The sequence below is a fragment of the Homalodisca vitripennis genome, unplaced genomic scaffold (assembly GCF_021130785.1).
Source record: "Homalodisca vitripennis isolate AUS2020 unplaced genomic scaffold, UT_GWSS_2.1 ScUCBcl_1151;HRSCAF=4421, whole genome shotgun sequence".
Taxonomy (NCBI): Eukaryota; Metazoa; Arthropoda; class Insecta; order Hemiptera; family Cicadellidae; genus Homalodisca; species Homalodisca vitripennis.
The window spans coordinates 1-18,447 of NW_025777263.1; the positions used below are offsets into that span (position 1 = coordinate 1).

Here is an 18,447-nt window from a genome sequence, read left to right on the forward strand (position 1 = left end):
AAAGAGTAATAATTCTTTACTCACACGTTCTCTGCTACAAAGCGCTGTATCTGCCGCCACAGCCATCGCATCTGTCTGTTGTCGAAGGCATCAGAGCGGCGACCGCTGCTGTTATCACGATCACATTGGTTGTTGATCACAGTCTGCGTAATAAAACACATTTCAAACATTTCCTCCTACTTGAAAAATTGTGTTTTGGTTATGTATACCAAAATATTGTTAACCGTTATGAACAAAAGTCATAAAATTTACTTACAAAGAATCAATCAATCATCTTTATTTATCATTAAGCATTATACAAGCAATAGATGTATAATATAAAAATACTACATTGAATAATCTAATTGTCATATTTAATTTGCAATGTCAAATTAGAGGACATAAGCCTACCATAAATCATATATATTAGCTTTTCCAAAAAATAATTTACAATGACTTTAAATTAAACAATAAATATTTAAAATATCACAATTGTGACATTGCAATAAATAATATAATACACAACCAGAATAAAAAATAATACAGAAGGTTAAAAATAAGAGAGAGGTACATTAAAACTTTCAGCAATGAACAAGGTTACACTGAATTTATAAACAGAGATTAAATAGGGATAACAATATTACTGAAATAAATAATCCAATAAAATACACATCAACAATGCTTAAAACTAAAAAAAAGAGTCTGACACGGATACATTCAAAAATTTGTGTTTACTATAAAAAAAGGATTTAAAAAAGGACTTGTGAATATCACTTTTGAAGCTTGTTAAAGTTGGGTTCTTTTATTGAACGGATACATTCAAAAATTTGTGTTTACTATAAAAAAGGATTTAAAAAAGGACTTGTGAATATCACTTTTGAAGCTGTTAAAGTTGGGTTCTTTTATTCTCACAAGCTATCTGTTGTAGAGATTTAAGCCCATTATGAAGTGGCTAGGCTTATTTTTTTCCATTCTAGTCAAGGAAATTACAATTATGAATATTCAATTAAAGTATCACAGTTCTATATTGATAAGATTAATTTTTTCATAAATAATAAATATTAATAATTTTTAAAATTTCAGACTTAATGAATACAGGTTTACGATGTGATTGTATTCCGCTTCTTTGATGGATCTCCGAGCTTTTTTTTAATCAACAAGAGAGAACGTTGAAGTTTTGTGGCAAGAGCTGTAAATTTCTAAATTCACAGAATAACTGGCTTTGGGTCCTTCAATGATTTATTTCAGGACAGTTACTATGCATAAGAAGAAATAAACACCTAACCACAACAATATGAAAAATAAAAATTTGTACTTACACTTGGACTTAAATATCACACTTATTTTACTAAGCCTTATGAAAAATCAAGATGTTTAACAATATTTATCAGACTACTTACAGACTTAAGTCCTTTCATAGCATGGTTCCTGCTCGCACGAAGGCACCCATATCTTGATGTCACTGTCCAGACCACTGGTGGCGATGATGGGTACCTGAGGATGTGGCTCCAAGCAGTTTCACCTACAACACATTGTGTATATTTTTACATTACAGAATTCAACTGAATCAATAAAAATGCTAAATCAAAAAATAAGTTTATTCGCTTATCAACTTAACTCTTCCAACGCCCTAGATGGATATATTAGAACGGCTGACTTTGTCCAAAACGCCAAATACAGTTGTTATATTATCTGATATTATAGATTATGTTTCTTGGAGAGGTTTTTTGTTCACAAAAGGCCTTTGAAATGCCTGGTTCATGCTCCGTGCTAATCACGGTTGCCAAGGAAGTATATATTAAAGACCTTAACTCTGTGGCAGGGGGAAAAGAGTGCCCTTCGTTTAACTCCGACCACTCTGCTCATCAGTTCTGCATCTCCCTACAGAGCCATAATCAAACATATCCGTTGCGTTGTATTACTGCTTTCTCGGTTGTTACGAGCGCATGTAAGACGTATCTCGTTATTATTCTTCATCATGTGTTTGTGTTGTAATTAGTTTGAAATATTTATCTTGTCTTTTAGTAAAATGCAATTAAACTTTTCAGTTTAATGAATTACATTTTACAATGAAATTTAAATTTATTAAAAATATACAGTTTTGTACACAGTTCTTTTTTAATTTTTCCAATAAATATGCTAATTTTAAGCAAAATGCATTGTTTTTATACTTTTTTGCTTTTACCTTTTATAATTTACTTAGTAGTTAGTTAAGTAAACATAAATTGAAGCACTCAGAAGTACAGTATATGTATGCAATTACAATTTTTCTCATTTGCATTATAAAAAGCTACTTATTATGTAGTAATCATGTTTAAAGAAGAAGCACCTGCAAAATTTATTAAACTATCAATATCGAGCTCTTGAACTGACATGTACATTATTGAAACTAGAGAATTACCACGTAATTAATTATTTAATGATGAACAATTTCTTGGGCACAGGTTTTCCATTGTTCTTAAAAATTCCGAACCTTAATTCTGAAATTAACTTTAACCATCAGTAAACATTGATGCAACTGTAGCGTTATTGGACTATCTCTGACTCCCATAGAAATGCTTGTCACTATTTCCTACTGGAGGCTGATTTTATGCATAAGAATGATATTACTATTCCAAATTCCATACAACATTTGATTCCATTTTAACAATATATTATCAATACTGAAAGAAACAATGGTAATTACAACAGTTGTTAAATTATCATTAGGATCCACCTAAATACAATTCCAAATAAATATTGTGATGTAGTTCAAATCTTTTCTAAGTGTTCCCAAAATATTTTGGGAACAATAACTTTCCCAATAAGGCTGTTTTTAACTTGTCTCAACTAAACCCTAATAACACATATATACCCTTAATGCAAACTTCGTAAGAATTATTTGCCTGATAAGCATGAAAAAGAAACTTCAGAAAATTGCTCAAATATATCAGTTTAAAACCATTAGCCTTGTATCACGGAACGGTTCCGTGACAGCTAGTCTGGGCTCAAAATTTATATCACGGAACCGTTCCGTGACAAGTTACAGCGCCATCTAAATAATTTTTTTTAACTCACTTTTTCAACCAAATGTTAGTATAAATATAGACTAATATTGTTATAACACATAATAAAAAACTGCAATACTACAATTATTTGAAATTTAAATGAATAATAAGTTACTATAAGAATATTAGTGTGTACTACAAGAGAAAAAAATCAATATTCTTGGAATTTTCAGTATTTAGAACAAACATTTATTCTGACAAACTTTGCATATATATATTTATATATATATATATATATATATATATACACATTTATTCTAGTATTGCTAGGTAGAGAAATACATTTCAAATAAAATAAAAGCAACAATGGGGTATTTTATTTTATATAATTTGAGTAAAAAAAAAATTCCAAAAACTTTTTTAGTTTGTACAGCATTATTATTTTTAAATTATGACCAAATATATCACTATCTATTTATTATTAAAGCCCATTTCATGTTAAACCCTTTGAGTGCCACGCGAAGTGGTGGAGGTTATGCAGCCAGTGCCAATCATTTGTGACAGGCCATTCCCCTCAGTGCCAAGCACTATTCTTATGTAACTGCAGTATTTTACTAAAAAATTAACACCTTCCTTCAAGATTAACATAATGGGACACTTTTTGCTTTATTATTTTAGGGCAAGATACAGGCTACAAATTGGTATATATATATTTTGACCCAAAAATTTATAAAAAATATTTATATGTGTGTAAAACAAAAATACAGAAAAAAAAAAAAACAAATTTTTTTGTCTAAGATACAAAAAGTATTTATTTATTTTTGTTTTATGAGTTTTATGTGACCAATTTTATGTTCCCAATGTTAGTTGGAATACATGAACAGAGTTTCATAAAAATACAATTATATATAACCGAGTTTATGAATTTTTTTTTATATATTGACTGCAAAATGCTGAAAACCTGACCCAACATGTACGTCATTACTCTTGTTCATGTAAAATATATTTTACTAGTTTTAAAGAAATTAAATGAAGGTAGATTATACAACTGTTATTTATTTTTTATTTATTATGAACAGACTTAAATTAATTACTTTGGGCTTATTTCATTAGGCCTATTATACTAAATCCTTTCAGATGAAATAACTGAGTGAGTGTTTTTATCATAAGAATAAATTCATGTATTTTTAATGTATTTTTCGCGGTCAGATTCCGTTATATGCCCCCAACGCTTAAACTTTTTTCAATGAACTTAGAACGTTATTATAAAACGATGTAGTTGAGTAAACAGAACTAACATTCCATCAATCAACAAGCATTTCCAGGTATTGCGATCGGTATTGTTGTCGCTGTTATCTTATCTTTCTCGAGAATCCCGATTACGGCAGGGGCCGCGCGGCACCAATTGCTAGTAACCAATTGTAATTCATTATAATCATCCGTAAATGAAAAATTAGCGTTGGGGGGCATAATGTTAGTTCTGTTACTCAACTACATCTTGTTATAACGTTCTTAGTTCATTGAATAAAGTTTAAGCGTTGGGGGCATATAACGGAATCTGAACCTATTTTCGCTTAAGGGCGATGTGTTCCTTTTACTTCATTTCGGCAAAATATACCTTATTCAATAATGAAATTGAACTGAAGTAATAAAAGTAGGAAACTTTTAAACCAAAATATCAACATAGCACACTAGGACAGCTAGCAAAAACAACTGAACGTAAAACAAAACGACTGCAGCGTGGCGGCAACAGGCGGTTCACGCCACAGCCTTCTAGATATCAGCTACATAAAAATATTGTATACCTATATATACACAAACTTATCGCTACATGAATTATGTCGTACATTTCTTGGGCTTTAATTTGATACGTTTTACGATATTCATACGTCAATATTTAGCAACAGGGATGACCAATTTTGGAAAGTCCGATCTAGTCGGCCCTTGGCAATTTTCGTCAATTACCATCAGGGCCGATTACATCAGCCTTGGCCACTATGCGGGAAACGTGCCTTGGCACTCAAAGGGTTAATCCCAAAAAGATATAAAATATAACAAAATAACTTGAAAAATAATTTTTTTATAAACATATAACAAAACTTCCTTACGTTTTTAGCATTTTTAATAGGATAAATCCAGTTGAGCTGGACAGTAAAAATATGTATAAGCCAATGGGTTAAAACTGTTATTTTTTTTTAGACTGCTTTAAAGTTATAAAATACAATGTACTGCACTTGGAGAGTAAAAATAAATAAGAAATATAAGTTTAAGCAATTCACTTGATCTATTGAAGATTTGTGGTGTTTATCCAAAGATATGTGAATTTTGCCGAGCAGTTCATCTTGGCCTAATTACAATTGTCAGTGTGCTTCAACTAATTTTACAAATTGTACAGAGATTAACTTACCTGGAGCTGGGTTATTCTTGTATTGATATTGGTATAGAATCGTTAGTTTGGTTTAACGTAAAAAGTCTGTTGTGTGTTTAGCTAATTCTACTTGATCTGTTAGATCTCTACATGTTTCATTCTCTTAACCCATCGAGACTGGTTGGTTTTTTCTCAGTAAGAGAGTGAGTTTTTTAAACATTTTTTATGTAATTTGGGTTTATTGCAGTAGATCTGTTATAAAAAATACCCAATTAAACGTTTTTGAAGTTTTATTTATAGATAAATTAATATAATTATGCACAAATGTTATTATATTTACAAAATATGAAAATAAGATAATATATTCAGTATTTTCTCATAAACATACTAAGGTACAGGTTAGGTACAAGTTAGTAACAGTACACAAGTCTCCTCATAAATTTTTTGTGGTATGAAAGGCGAGAAAACTGTCAGACACACAAAGCGGAACGTCGCAATCCCGGCACATTGTGTCCCGGTGCCACTGCTCCACCAATGCTGGTCTATCTGCAAACATGGCATGCTCTTTCCGGCTGGTTCTTCTTATCTGCAGCAGGGATGGTGGTGGAAAAATGCTGAGTAGTGAGTGGGGAGCATCTTAGCCAAAAATTCGTTTGTAAGTCTTTCTCATACTATTTTATGTAATCAGTAATTACACAAAGAGTCATGTTTATTTACTCACGGTTGAACACAACAAAACGTTTACAATGAAGGCAACTGGTAACGTAAAAAAGAGGGTTACAAACCTGCATTCACTACACAAACAAAAATTAGAATCAGCTGATTATTGGAACAACTTACTGAATACCGTCGTATGGCCTGAAAGAAATAAATTAAAGGAACAACTGCAATCTAGTAGTAACGACGAAAAACTCCTTTAAACTGTTTTTTATTTATTCCGCTAGATCGCATTTGTATTCAAGCGAGAGATTAATTCATCACGAAGCATTATTGTGTGAAAAACTGTTTAGCACCACAGCACTTCCCGCATGGGGATCGGGATTACTGCAGGCGGCAACATAGGGCGCTTCCGAATTCGTTGCACTAACTTTCTGTGACTGTAACTAAATTTGTTATCCATACTACGTGTGTACTGCTGCTAAAGTGTGCTGAACAATTCTACTAAGAAGTATAACTTACAACTCCCTCCTCGTCGCCCCTCATCCACTGAACAATGGACTCTGTGTTCTTGTCCCAAAAGAAGATGTTTCCACAGTCCGAACCAGACACGATGAACTCACTGCGAGGACCGAAGAAATTCACTCCTTTCACTGCAAATCGAACAATCGGGATTAAAAGTGAGCTTAAGCCAGTGCACACTTCCATATAGTGTACATAAACCATTATAATGTATCCTGTATGTCAAGATTTTGTCTGCAAATAAATGGAGCAGTCTCATAGCTATGCACAAACATTAGAAAATACATAGAAAACACAAAATGCAAGCAAAATATTATAATTTTAAAAAGCTACAATAATTTAATAATTAATTTATCTGTCTATACTTTTGAAACACAAGAGTAAAATCACTATTTGATTTTACTTATTACAATAAACCATAGCAAAAAACTGAGTGTTAATTAAAAATTAAAAATTAACATTATCAATAGATATCAATAATGTTTGTAAGTTCTAAATAATGGTGTTTTTTTATGAACAAAAATTTGAAATAATTGGACAACTAGCTATTATTATTGTTGCTTATAAAACGCTGCTTATTATTGCCCAATCATTGTGAGTCAAGGGGTAGTCGGTTAATGGGTGAGATTATTTTTTAACCGAAGAACAAACATTCAAGAAGAAAGGTTTAGCGGTAGGAACAGTAAATGGAGAACGATCGTGATAATAACCGTTGCTTCACAGTTCGGAACCTTTCAATCATTTTCCTGAAATGTCTAGGAGTCTTTTACACAAGATAATGACGTAAAACCTACTCCTTGTCATACAACTTGAAGAACAAATGAATTTTTGGCCATAGTTCAAAAATAGGACATTTTTATCAACCTCCATACAGCCTGAACATTGGTTTCTAGAGACTTTCATCTGTTCCCAAAAATGAAGAGTGACTGTTCTCCAAAACAAGCAGTGACAGTTAACAATTTATTAGAGAATCTTATATGGTAAATATATGGATAGCTAGGCAGTTGACCAGTTGTATGTTGCTGTTGAAAACTGTACAGTTCGCCATATTCTACTATCAAAAACTATTTGCAGAAGTCCTGTCTGTTCTTTTATCTTGGTGCATATTGGGAATTGAGATCAGCTTCAATTTCTTATCCCCAAAAATAACTTATTACATCACAGTAAAGAATAACTCGTTAAGTATATAAATTAAAGAGTACCTGTCATGCTATTCCGGTGTCCTTCATATTTATGAACATAGTCAGCTTCAGAGGGTAAATTCTCGTATCGAATAGATAAATGTCGTCATCATTGTACGAACCAATCACTTCTGTGCCGTTATAGTTGAAAACGGCAACCAAGTCACATGGAGAAAGAAAGACGTCGGGTTTTAACTGTTAACAATAAATCCTAGTCATGTAAAATTTTTGTAGATTTTACTAATATTCATGTAATAACAGAACTGCTGTGTATTTAATTTTTGTATTTTTGGATATTCACTGAGAACCTCGATGTGGGCCATGTGTTGTCACAGTAAATTTGCTCTAAATCAGTTATTTATTATTCGATTTAAATAATGTTGTTGTCATTAGAGTTGTGACAGCATCCACTAAAAAACTGTCATTCATGTAATTCTTGAGCATAACTGCTGGTTTTTAAGATATTCAAATTTTAAAAGATTTTATGGCCGCCATTTTGAAAATACTAAAGATGATTTAATGATATTTTTTCAGTAACTGGCCTTGTTATCATAAACATTTGAGCCAAATTTGGTATAATTGAACTTATTAGTTTTTAAGATAGTAATTTTTTGTACAAAAACATACAGACAGATGGGAAACTCGGAATCGGAGACCCATGTTCATATGGTGAAATATGTTTGCCTTGACCTGAGCAAACACGTAGTATACCATTTTCCAGAGAGTTACGGGACACCTGTATATTTGGGTGAATCATCTACACATTGAATGGGCTAAAAAGGATTGAATTTGCAAGAGAAAAATAAGATACTGCCACCAAACTATTTCCAACATGTACTTAATATAAAAAAAGCATAATACAAAATAATTCTAAACACTACAATGTACAGTTAAAGATGCTTGAATTCAATTCTCTTTTATCTGAAAATTAAACTTCTAAGGGTTCATAAAAACACATGTCAAATCCACTTAATCAACAGAAAACACATGACAATGTTTTAAAAAGGCTTTCATCTACAAAGAACTAACCAAGTGTGTAGGACAAAACTTGCTGAGAGGTCTGCCGTCACTGATGTTCCGCTTGTCATAGAGTCGTATGTACTGGTCTTCACCAGTTACAATGAACTCATTGCTGCATACAGGGTTGCTGTGGATACTGTACAGTCCCATCTTGTTGGCACCCTCCTTCACAAACAGCAGTCTGCAACAATCATGTCACTTATAGGGCAATATAACCACACAAAACTATTAAAAAATATAATAAAATTTATCTCTATAAATGGATATTACTAATTAATCCACAAAATTTATTAGAATTGGTTTCAGTAGTTTAGGAGATTAGCGTAAACGAACATTGTGATACCACGCCTGGATATTTTCCAAACTGTCTGAGATTTCGATGTAAAATCTTCTTCATACCTATTAAAATACTTTTATGGACTTTTTGGAGGGTAAAACTATTTCACCCCCTTTTTCAAAGAGGGTCACTTTAAATTTTCAAATTGTAACCCCTTTTATGTAACATGTCATTTGAAAGGTAAATTCAAAAAAACAAAATGACATGAACAAAACATCTCTACGATGATCCTAGCCAAAGGTATGCGGCAAACAACCCATTACATCTAAGAGTGTAGTACCATTAAGCACTGAAATGCCTGAATATATTCCAAACGGATTGGAATATTATATTCCAAACGGATTTGGAATATTATATTCCAAATGGATTATTTTATGTATATACAATATACAGTATTACAATATTTTTAATTCACTTTTCTTGAAATATGTAAGTTTTTTATAAAAATCCCCATGAAATCATAGTCTGCATAAAATAACATAAATGTATTATACATTTTTTAGCAATTTGTCATATTTAACACATCTTCAATTTTTCCTAAAGTATTCTGTGTTTTGAGGCAAAAAGTGAAATTGTTTAATTCATTTTACATTTCTTCTGAATATTTCAAAACCAAAATAACACAGAAGGCTATATTTTAATGTTATGAATTCTTTACAATTTTACATTTTATTTTAATATATATATACAGCTTTTTTTCAGTTTTGGGGGGAAAATTTTGTGTTTTTACCATAATCTGTCTGCCACTCTGCCAGTCAGAAGTACAGTATAATAAACAGATAATTTTGTAGTAAAGCAGTTTAACCTTAACAACACACGTGTTCTCCATTACTGTTCCAACCCAGCACACAAACAAGTAAGAAAATACACTGACTTGGAAGCTTTGTTGGTGCGCACATCATGACTAAGCACCAAGGCGTCTTCACCAGCTGACAGGAAGACGTGTGGTGTGTCGTGGTGAGTGGCAAGCTTGTGAGTGGTGCGACGGTGTTGCGCCAGCAGTCTCGTGCCCTTGCACACCCCCACACCGCTCAGTACACTCAGCCTCACCTGGCCATCACGGGCACAAGTCACGATGTGTCTGTCCCCACTCAGCGGCAGGAACTTGGCCTTGTTCATACAAGTTTACAGTCACCAATTATGTATTCAACTAATAATACATTTCTTACTTAATACTTTAGTTTTTTCAGTTATGTGCTGGTTAAAAATAAAGCATTTTAATCCCAAATATACCCGGTGTTCCATGGTCCCTATTAACTTTTGAACAGATAAATATCCATCAATATCCATGGGGGATCATTATAAGACTGAATACCACGGAATTTGGGATATATGAGAAATTCAACCACCAACTCTAAATCGGAGACTGGGTGGGTAAAATTAAATCTAATTTTAAAGACTATTGTAAAATAAAAAAAATTCTTTGGTTAAAGTTTTTTATTAATGATTTTGGAGGGTTTGACAGGATAACAGGATTTCGGAAATTTGCCATCGTTATATGTTAAAAAAGGTATAGCACCACAATATTTCAAGGATAGGAATCTATCCTCTTCATCAGGTGGGGGGTATTAGTACATACAAAAATAAAGAACAGAGAGAAGAAAAGAAGGGAAAGAAAAGGGTTCAAACATAACCAAAAGTTGCAGAGAATGCAAGTCCCAAGCACGAGTCACGAGTACGAGAAACATAATCACACATCATACCGGCCTGGATGAAAGTGGGATACTGACATGAAATGTTTCAACCTCCTTTTCTTCTTTCTGTTCTTTATTTTGGAATGTACTAATACTTCCTTCACCTGACGAAGAGGATAGATTCCAATCCTCGAAACGTTGTGGTGTTATACCTTGTGTAACATATAACGATGGCAAATAAGAATAATGCCAAAAATACGTCTGCATGGGCCAGTAGCCCATATCAAACAGAATAAGGAGAGTTGGAATAGAAAGTCCATGGTACTGATAAAAAATACAATGGTTCTAGACAAGATTTGAACCTGCAGTATCATTAAACATAGATTAAAGGTCCGACATCTTCAACTGTGCAGCCATCATCTTTTCCATAGTGTGGTTGTCATATACTTTACTTTTCCAAAACTCCAAAAAGAAAATATCTAGGGGAGTAAGAGCGAGTGAGTGAGCTGGCCATTCCACAGCATTATATTGATCTATCCATCTATTTATGAGGAAAAGTCAAGTCTAAGAATGATCTAACATTTGTGTCAAGATCGTGGCTGATTGAAGTTGGAGTATTTCTCTATAAACTCCACAGAGCTCTCTCAGACTGCGAGTTTCCAGGAGGATGGATTGGCCACCGTGATCGCCTGATATGATACCATGTGTTTTCCTGTGGGGCAATTTATAAAACTCTTTCTTTGGTGACTCAAACTTTGAATCTGGACAGTCTATAGACATCACACCTAAGATGTTGAGGAATGTGTGAGCAAAGTTTGTACAATGTCAATAAGTTGTACTTCTGCCAGGTAAAAAACAGAGGGCATTTTGAGCAAGAGCTCTAAAGAATTAAAACTAGGTACCAAAATATGAATATTTAATAGATTTGGTGAAACTGTCCCATCTTATACTAAAACTATTTTTTAACCATCATCCAGTCATCATGATTCATTTAATTTTAGAATATTCAGCTTTTTTTATTGTTAGGAGTGGGAATTTTAAAAAAATATTTTTATTTGTACAGGGAAACTCTCCCTAAATTTCCCTAAATTGAACCGTTCAAAAATTAGTAAGGTGGCTGATTTTATGATCAGAATAATAGTTTTATATATTATATATATATGAGATATAATGGCCTAAACATTTTTCTTTAACGGGTGGTATAATGTTTCTTTCCTAAAATGAAGGGAACAAATAATGAACATTAGATGTCTCTAGGTTGGCTGTGTCAAAAATCCATGTGTTTATATAGAATTAAATCTAAATTATATATGCACACAGTACCTAAAATAATTGTGGTTTTTTACCATTTAATGGCAAAAAGTTATAAGGATGATGTTGCACCCATATGTGGAGAGAATTTGATTTTTTTATGTATAAAATACAAATAGTAAAGTAATGCTACCTGAAAGACGTTGCCTGAATGGCCACTATCGTAGCTGAGTATGGAACGGTCAGCAGCCCAGTCCCAGAGTACCACTCGCTTGTCGTCGCTAGCGCTGACCAGCAGCTCTCCGGACCGGTTGAAGTGTAAACTGTTGACACAGCCGTAGTGTTCGTCCAGCTTATACATCAGTTCCAGTCGCTGAACTGCGTGCAGTGAGCCGTAGTATCGGTGCTGGAACCTTTCTGGACCTTGCCACCTTCCACCGCAGCCTGTTTCGCTGCACCGATAACAGACAAACAAGACATAATGACTCATGAAGATAGTGAACTTTGGCTTCTGATAGTATCGTTAACGCTAGAGCGGTCTAAGTGAAATTTGGTGGGAATAACAGATTGTGTTCTGTTAGGAAGTGCCCCCGTGTACAGTATTAACTTTTTAATTGTCACAAGTCACCTGTGACTTATGCTGCAAACTGGTTACATTCGCTTAGACCATAACTGGATTATATTAAATAAACCTCCAAAACACCTCCATGTGTTTTTGAATTTACATATAAATATTTTTCTATTTGTACTGTGCATCTTATATTACGTTTACAATTCCACAAGGGTGTTGAAATATGAACTATCTCCAGTATATATATATATATATATATATATATATATATATATATATACACCACCACTCTCAATTGACAACTACTACAAAAAATTAAACCACATAAAAAGATATTGCTATTTTTAAAGGTTACACCACTTATTGATAACATACTGTAACACCCCGTCTTAAAAATCGTTACCCACTAGTCAAAACATATGTTAACCATGATTTCAGAATTAATATAATATATCGTTATCGGTCACATAATTATTCCATTTTATAAGTAAACAACTTTTTTTTTAAGTTTATAGTTACTACTATAAAAACTTCTAAAAGATTGCACCACATGTTCAAAACGATTTGGTACTTATCTTTATCCAAATGCTTTTTCAATTCAGTGCCGATTTTCACAGTTTCCGACAATTTGTCGCGATTCTTGCACAGGAATCCCGCACCTGACACTAAATGTAACTCCGCCAATCCCGGCTAAATTATTTATCAGAACTTCCGATAGTTTTGACGCAGGTAAATGAAGTACTCACGTGGCGACTGAATAAGTTTAATTTTGAATCTTTACTTTCTTATAGGAGGGGTATTAGAAAAATAAGGTTCCCATGATTTTTAAAAATAGACAGCTCTATATTTCTACTTAGTGTTATACATCAATTTGAAACTTAAAAGTTAAGCTATTTTTCCACATAATCACCGTTTCTGTCCAAACACTTTTGTAGACGATGCTCCAACTTTTCTATCCCCATTTTGTAGAATTCTGCCGCCAATTCTTTGAGGAATCGAGTAACCTCTTCCTTGACTTCATCATCGGTACTGAAGCGTTGGCCACCCAAGTGTTCCTTTAATTTTGGGAATAAGTGATAATCACTTGGGGCTAGGTCTGGGCTGTAGGGGGGATGGCCGATCTTCAAGCAATATTGTCTCAACTTTTTCAACAACTCCATCTGAAACTGGAGGCCGTCCACTTCGGTTTTCATCGTGAATTTCCATGCGGATTTCACTGAATTCTCTACACCATTTCCGAACGTGTTGAACAGATATGCAGTTTTCCCCATAAACTTTGATTAACTGACGATGAATTTCAATAGGTGAAATCTGTTTTGCATTTAAAAAACGTATCACAGCACGAAATTCGCATCTAGCAGTAACAACGATAGGGAGCTCCATCTTTGAAGGCAGCTAGGCCGGCACTGTTGGACGTAGCGAGGCGCGAGTGGTATGGATAGAGAGAGGGACAGCTGATGAGTAAGACAGTGTTGCCTGATTTCTCCCAACATATCGCATTCTGTCTCGGCGGCATTGGGAACCTTATTTCTCTAATACCCCTCGTACAATCGGTTTTTAAATTAATGGTATACAATATTATATTATAAAATAATTTTAGAAACAAAGTAAAATTTAGAAGATGGTGTGAACAACGTTACATTAACTAATGGGAGAGAGAGGACGCAGACCGAGATGTTACCTACTTTATAATTTTGAACGCGACTGATGACCACCGGCGCAGCAGGTCAAGCGGCGGCCGTGGCTAATCAAAAAGGACTAGGACCTGTGTGAGAGGCTAGCTAGCCCTGGAGTCAGCAAATTGCATCAGCAGTGTACGAAGCTATCTGCACAATTCCAGCTCTATAACTTTGTACTATTTTTATTGTAATAATTCCAGTTTCTGGGCTCAAAACCTTAAATTACTTGGTTGGTAACAGGTCATATTAACTATTAATATTGAAAAAATTTGGTTACTTATAAAATGGAATAATTATGTGATCAATAATGATATATTAAAATAATTCTGAAATCATGATTAACATAAGTTTTGACTAGCAGTAACGATTTATAGACGGGGCGTTTACAATACTTTACAAATCAATCAAAAAGAAAAGCAAGATAATTTATAACGACATTTCTACCCTTTCAAGACAATAAACAGGAATTCATTTGTACATCATTACAGCAATATTTCAAATCAATTACAGAAAACTTTTAAAAAATCAAACAAAACCTATCACATACAAAACAAACAATAAAATTATCAAAAATATTAGGAAATTACAAAGACAAAAACGCATTAGAAACAAATCAGGAATTTATTAAATTAAATGCAACGGCTGTGAGAAATTGTACATTGGCCAAACAAAACGGAACATCAAGACACAATTCAAAGAACAAAGGAAAGAATCCATGGAACACATTTGAAACATGGAGGGAACTGAAAAATCTGCTATTTCGAAACACTGTATTGAATCTGGACACGTCATCTCTAATAAAAATTTACGATTATTAAAAGAGGTTATAAACACAACACACTTGAATGCTTGGAATACATTTTTCATAAACAAAAAATCAAGAAAAACTTATCAATAATGAAGACGGACATATTGAAAATTCAATTCTACTCTCATCACATCTCATAAGAAAATTAAAACGTAATTAGATTTAAATATTTCATACTGGCTAATCATTTTTCCAAATCCTTTACTATATGTTAGTTTTTTACTTATTATTTAGAAAAATTTAAATATTTATTCATTTATGAAGTTGCCTGAGGATAGAATTCTCGATTCTGAAAGGCCTTGCAAAATTAAATTAATATTGAAATATGTGTTCAAATTCACTAGTGGTGCCTATTAAATGAAAATATTTCCAATGCTCCAAGAATCTTCATATCTCTAGTACATCTTTACTTTAAGTCCCTTATTTAATAGTTAATTAAGACAGATTAGATACAGAGAGGCACACAACAAAATTACATGTTACGCACTTAATAATTTAATGTCTAGTGAGCAGCCAGGTCCGACTTACCGGTTCACAATCTCTTTGACAGCAAACCACTTGTGGGTAGGTTTCGGCTTGAGGAGGACCTTGGGTGTGGGCTCGTCCTCCTCAACGGTGCGAGTACGCAGGTCATTGTCGTAGGAGTGGGAGCTGTGGCTGGACCTCTGATGAGGGAACTAGAGAGCAAGAACTCCTCCCACTGGTGGGGGAACTCTGATTCTGATGAGGAGCCTCTGGCAGCTTGCTGTAAACAAATCATATTTACTGACCTTGGCTTTTATTACATCGTATAATTGGATTCTGCCAAATTTTACTACTATTTTCTTTTGACCAGTAACTCTGATGTTATGTGAGAGACTGGATCAAACCTGGAATCGAGCATCCCAGTAAGTTGGGCAAGTTCGGACCAAAATGAAGACCACGATGACAGTGTTTATTGATCACAAAAGAATAGTGCACCATGAATACATTATAGCTGGCACCACTATCACCAAAGACTTCTATTTCATTTCAAAATAATGGGCCAATCGTTCTTGATTGTATGCACCAGTGGAGACTGGATGCTTTACTATGTTAATCTCTTTCCTCTCACTTGATTCAACAGTTCTTGGCCAAGCACCACATCCTCCATATACTTCTGATAAGGCAACATGCGACTTTTGACTATTCACTAAATTGAAATTCCCACTCAAGTACTGATTTTGAAATAGATGAAGTGAAGAGAGAAGCTGAACGCAATGGCAGAATTAATGTCTATTCCGAACAGGGAATTCGCAACTTCGTTTGAACACTTGAACCATGTCCAATGGAAGTTTGTATGTAATCGGTAAGCTAGCTTTTCAACAATATTAAAAAATAGGATTTTTAGCAGACAGCCCTCATATATTTGTTTACTTGAATTTACATTTTGATGTAAGAGATTTTAATAAACAATCACGTACTTTCAAATTTTCCAATAGACAGCTGTAGCTTTTTTTCTGTTTCTTTTCAAAATTTGCCCCAACTGACATTGCACTTTGTATAAGACAGTTCCCAAGCCTTTTTCTTGTACACACTTACTACAGACACAAAAACAAGACGTGGATGAATGATGATCTATTGGAGCAATGGTTCAATAAACAACTTTGTTTCTTTGGTAATAAACATTTAATACTGAAAACGGTTTGCCTAACAAAGTATTGTTTTTATAGTAATTAACAATACGCCTGTCAACTTGTCTTTTTTTTTCACCGAATATAACTCCACTCCTTCAACCCATAAATCAAGTTTTACTGCAAAACATAAAATTATATCATCGTAAAATGCTCCTCCCGGATTGAAGGAGGGACTTTTAAATCAAAGAAAACACTGGAAGCAGGAGCTATTATTGTATCATAGAAGGATGAGAAAAATGCAATCAAAATTCGATCTAAAATTCACGGAAAAAAAACTGAAACTTATCTTTTGGTTCTAGCACAAAAAGAAGAATTTCTTCTACTTGCCCAACACCTCCCAAGATGCAAAGAAAGAGACATCCCTCCAGGAATGGAATGCTGATAACCAAAACGGCCATCAGGATCAAGGTGGTTTTTTTGTTTGTTTGAAGTTTGTTATTTAAGATGGAAGGTTAGAAAGGTAACAAGATTTCGGTCATTTACCATCGTTATAGGTTATAAAAGGTATTACACAGTGCTATACCTTTTATAATCTAAGTGTTGTTGACGCTGTTTCAGTGGTCAACACTAGCACAGAAGTGCTGTTAGTACAATTAAGTCGATCTACATTATGTAGAGCACCACACCGAAGCTTACAATGACAACATGATGTCAATCCAGTGCTGGCAGAACATCACATCTTCAAGTAGGTTTAGTCCTACACCAAAGAAGACTATCGATTTTGTTTCAACTAATTAATATAGTGTTATATATATTATATATTATAAACACTCTTAATGACAACTTAAAATGTTTCTTTTTCGTTTAAGATTAAAACACAAATCTATATCCTTTAATTTATGGCTTTTGTGTCCTCTTTTTTACGTACAATATTTCAGAAAGTCATGTTCGAATTATCCAGAATTTAAAGATGTCTGAAGTTTGGATTTCTGAGGTTCCACTTGTAGTAATATCTGGAGGAATGACATGAGGTATAGAATTAACAAACAGTAGTTTGCGTACTGTCATCAGTTTCTGTCCACAAATAAATATTGTAGAGTGGAAGAATATAAAGTCCAAATTTTGTTTATAAACTTACGATATTTCATTACATCGGTTAACTATGAAGTTTCCTTGGCAAAATTTCTGATACAAGGAAATATTCATAATATATACAACTCCCATTATTTTATACAATTCAAGCATAAATCCCGATTTTACCGGGATTCCCCAGTGAGTAACCACTCTGATTTTATATTCATAGGCAGGTATATAAGCGTGGATTTTTTTTCACATTGCTACAAATTATAATATTCTAAAACTATACATTATTTTAGAAAACAATACAGTAAACCTATAGCAATATTATAGCAAATTTGTTCAAAAAATCAAGATGATAATTTAGACTACTAACTGTCTATTATTATTGAACTTGGAATTTGAAATATTCTTACTAGGTGATACAAAATGTGTACAGTAACAGGAAGGATGCCATCCACAATAGACCAATATTGGTGCCAGTGGATGAGCGAATAGCAGTGCCTAACGATCCTTCTCTTAATATATAATAATAACAGGGAGGAAAGTGAATTTGGTTTACTGGATATTATTCACAATACATCTTATGTAGCATTTGTATTGAAAAAACTGTCAGACAAGAAACATTGCTTCACTCGTGTACTTTTTTTCGAGGGAAAGAGGCGATTATCCTCGTACTTAGTCCTTTGCTCGTAGAAGGACCTTTGCGCCTCTCTTACTTATATTTGTGTCCTCAGAATCTGAGACTTTTACAGAAGCCAATCAGATCTGAGGGCTCCTG

At 33.5% G+C, this 18,447-nt stretch overlaps 1 protein-coding gene across 1 annotated transcript; it reads right to left on the reverse strand.

Annotated features, from left to right (window-relative positions):
* Positions 1-37: 37 nt before the first annotated feature.
* LOC124371237 (DDB1- and CUL4-associated factor 8-like) lies at positions 38-16,147 on the reverse strand. The gene is given in 10 exon segments (XM_046829573.1): positions 38-143; positions 1,380-1,501; positions 6,514-6,644; positions 7,716-7,773; positions 7,776-7,889; positions 8,724-8,895; positions 9,926-10,161; positions 12,130-12,388; positions 15,523-15,671; positions 16,088-16,147. Coding segments are annotated over 9 exon segments (1,242 nt in total). The 3' UTR covers positions 38-143; positions 1,380-1,438.
* Between the last annotated feature and the right edge of the window lie 2,300 nt (positions 16,148-18,447).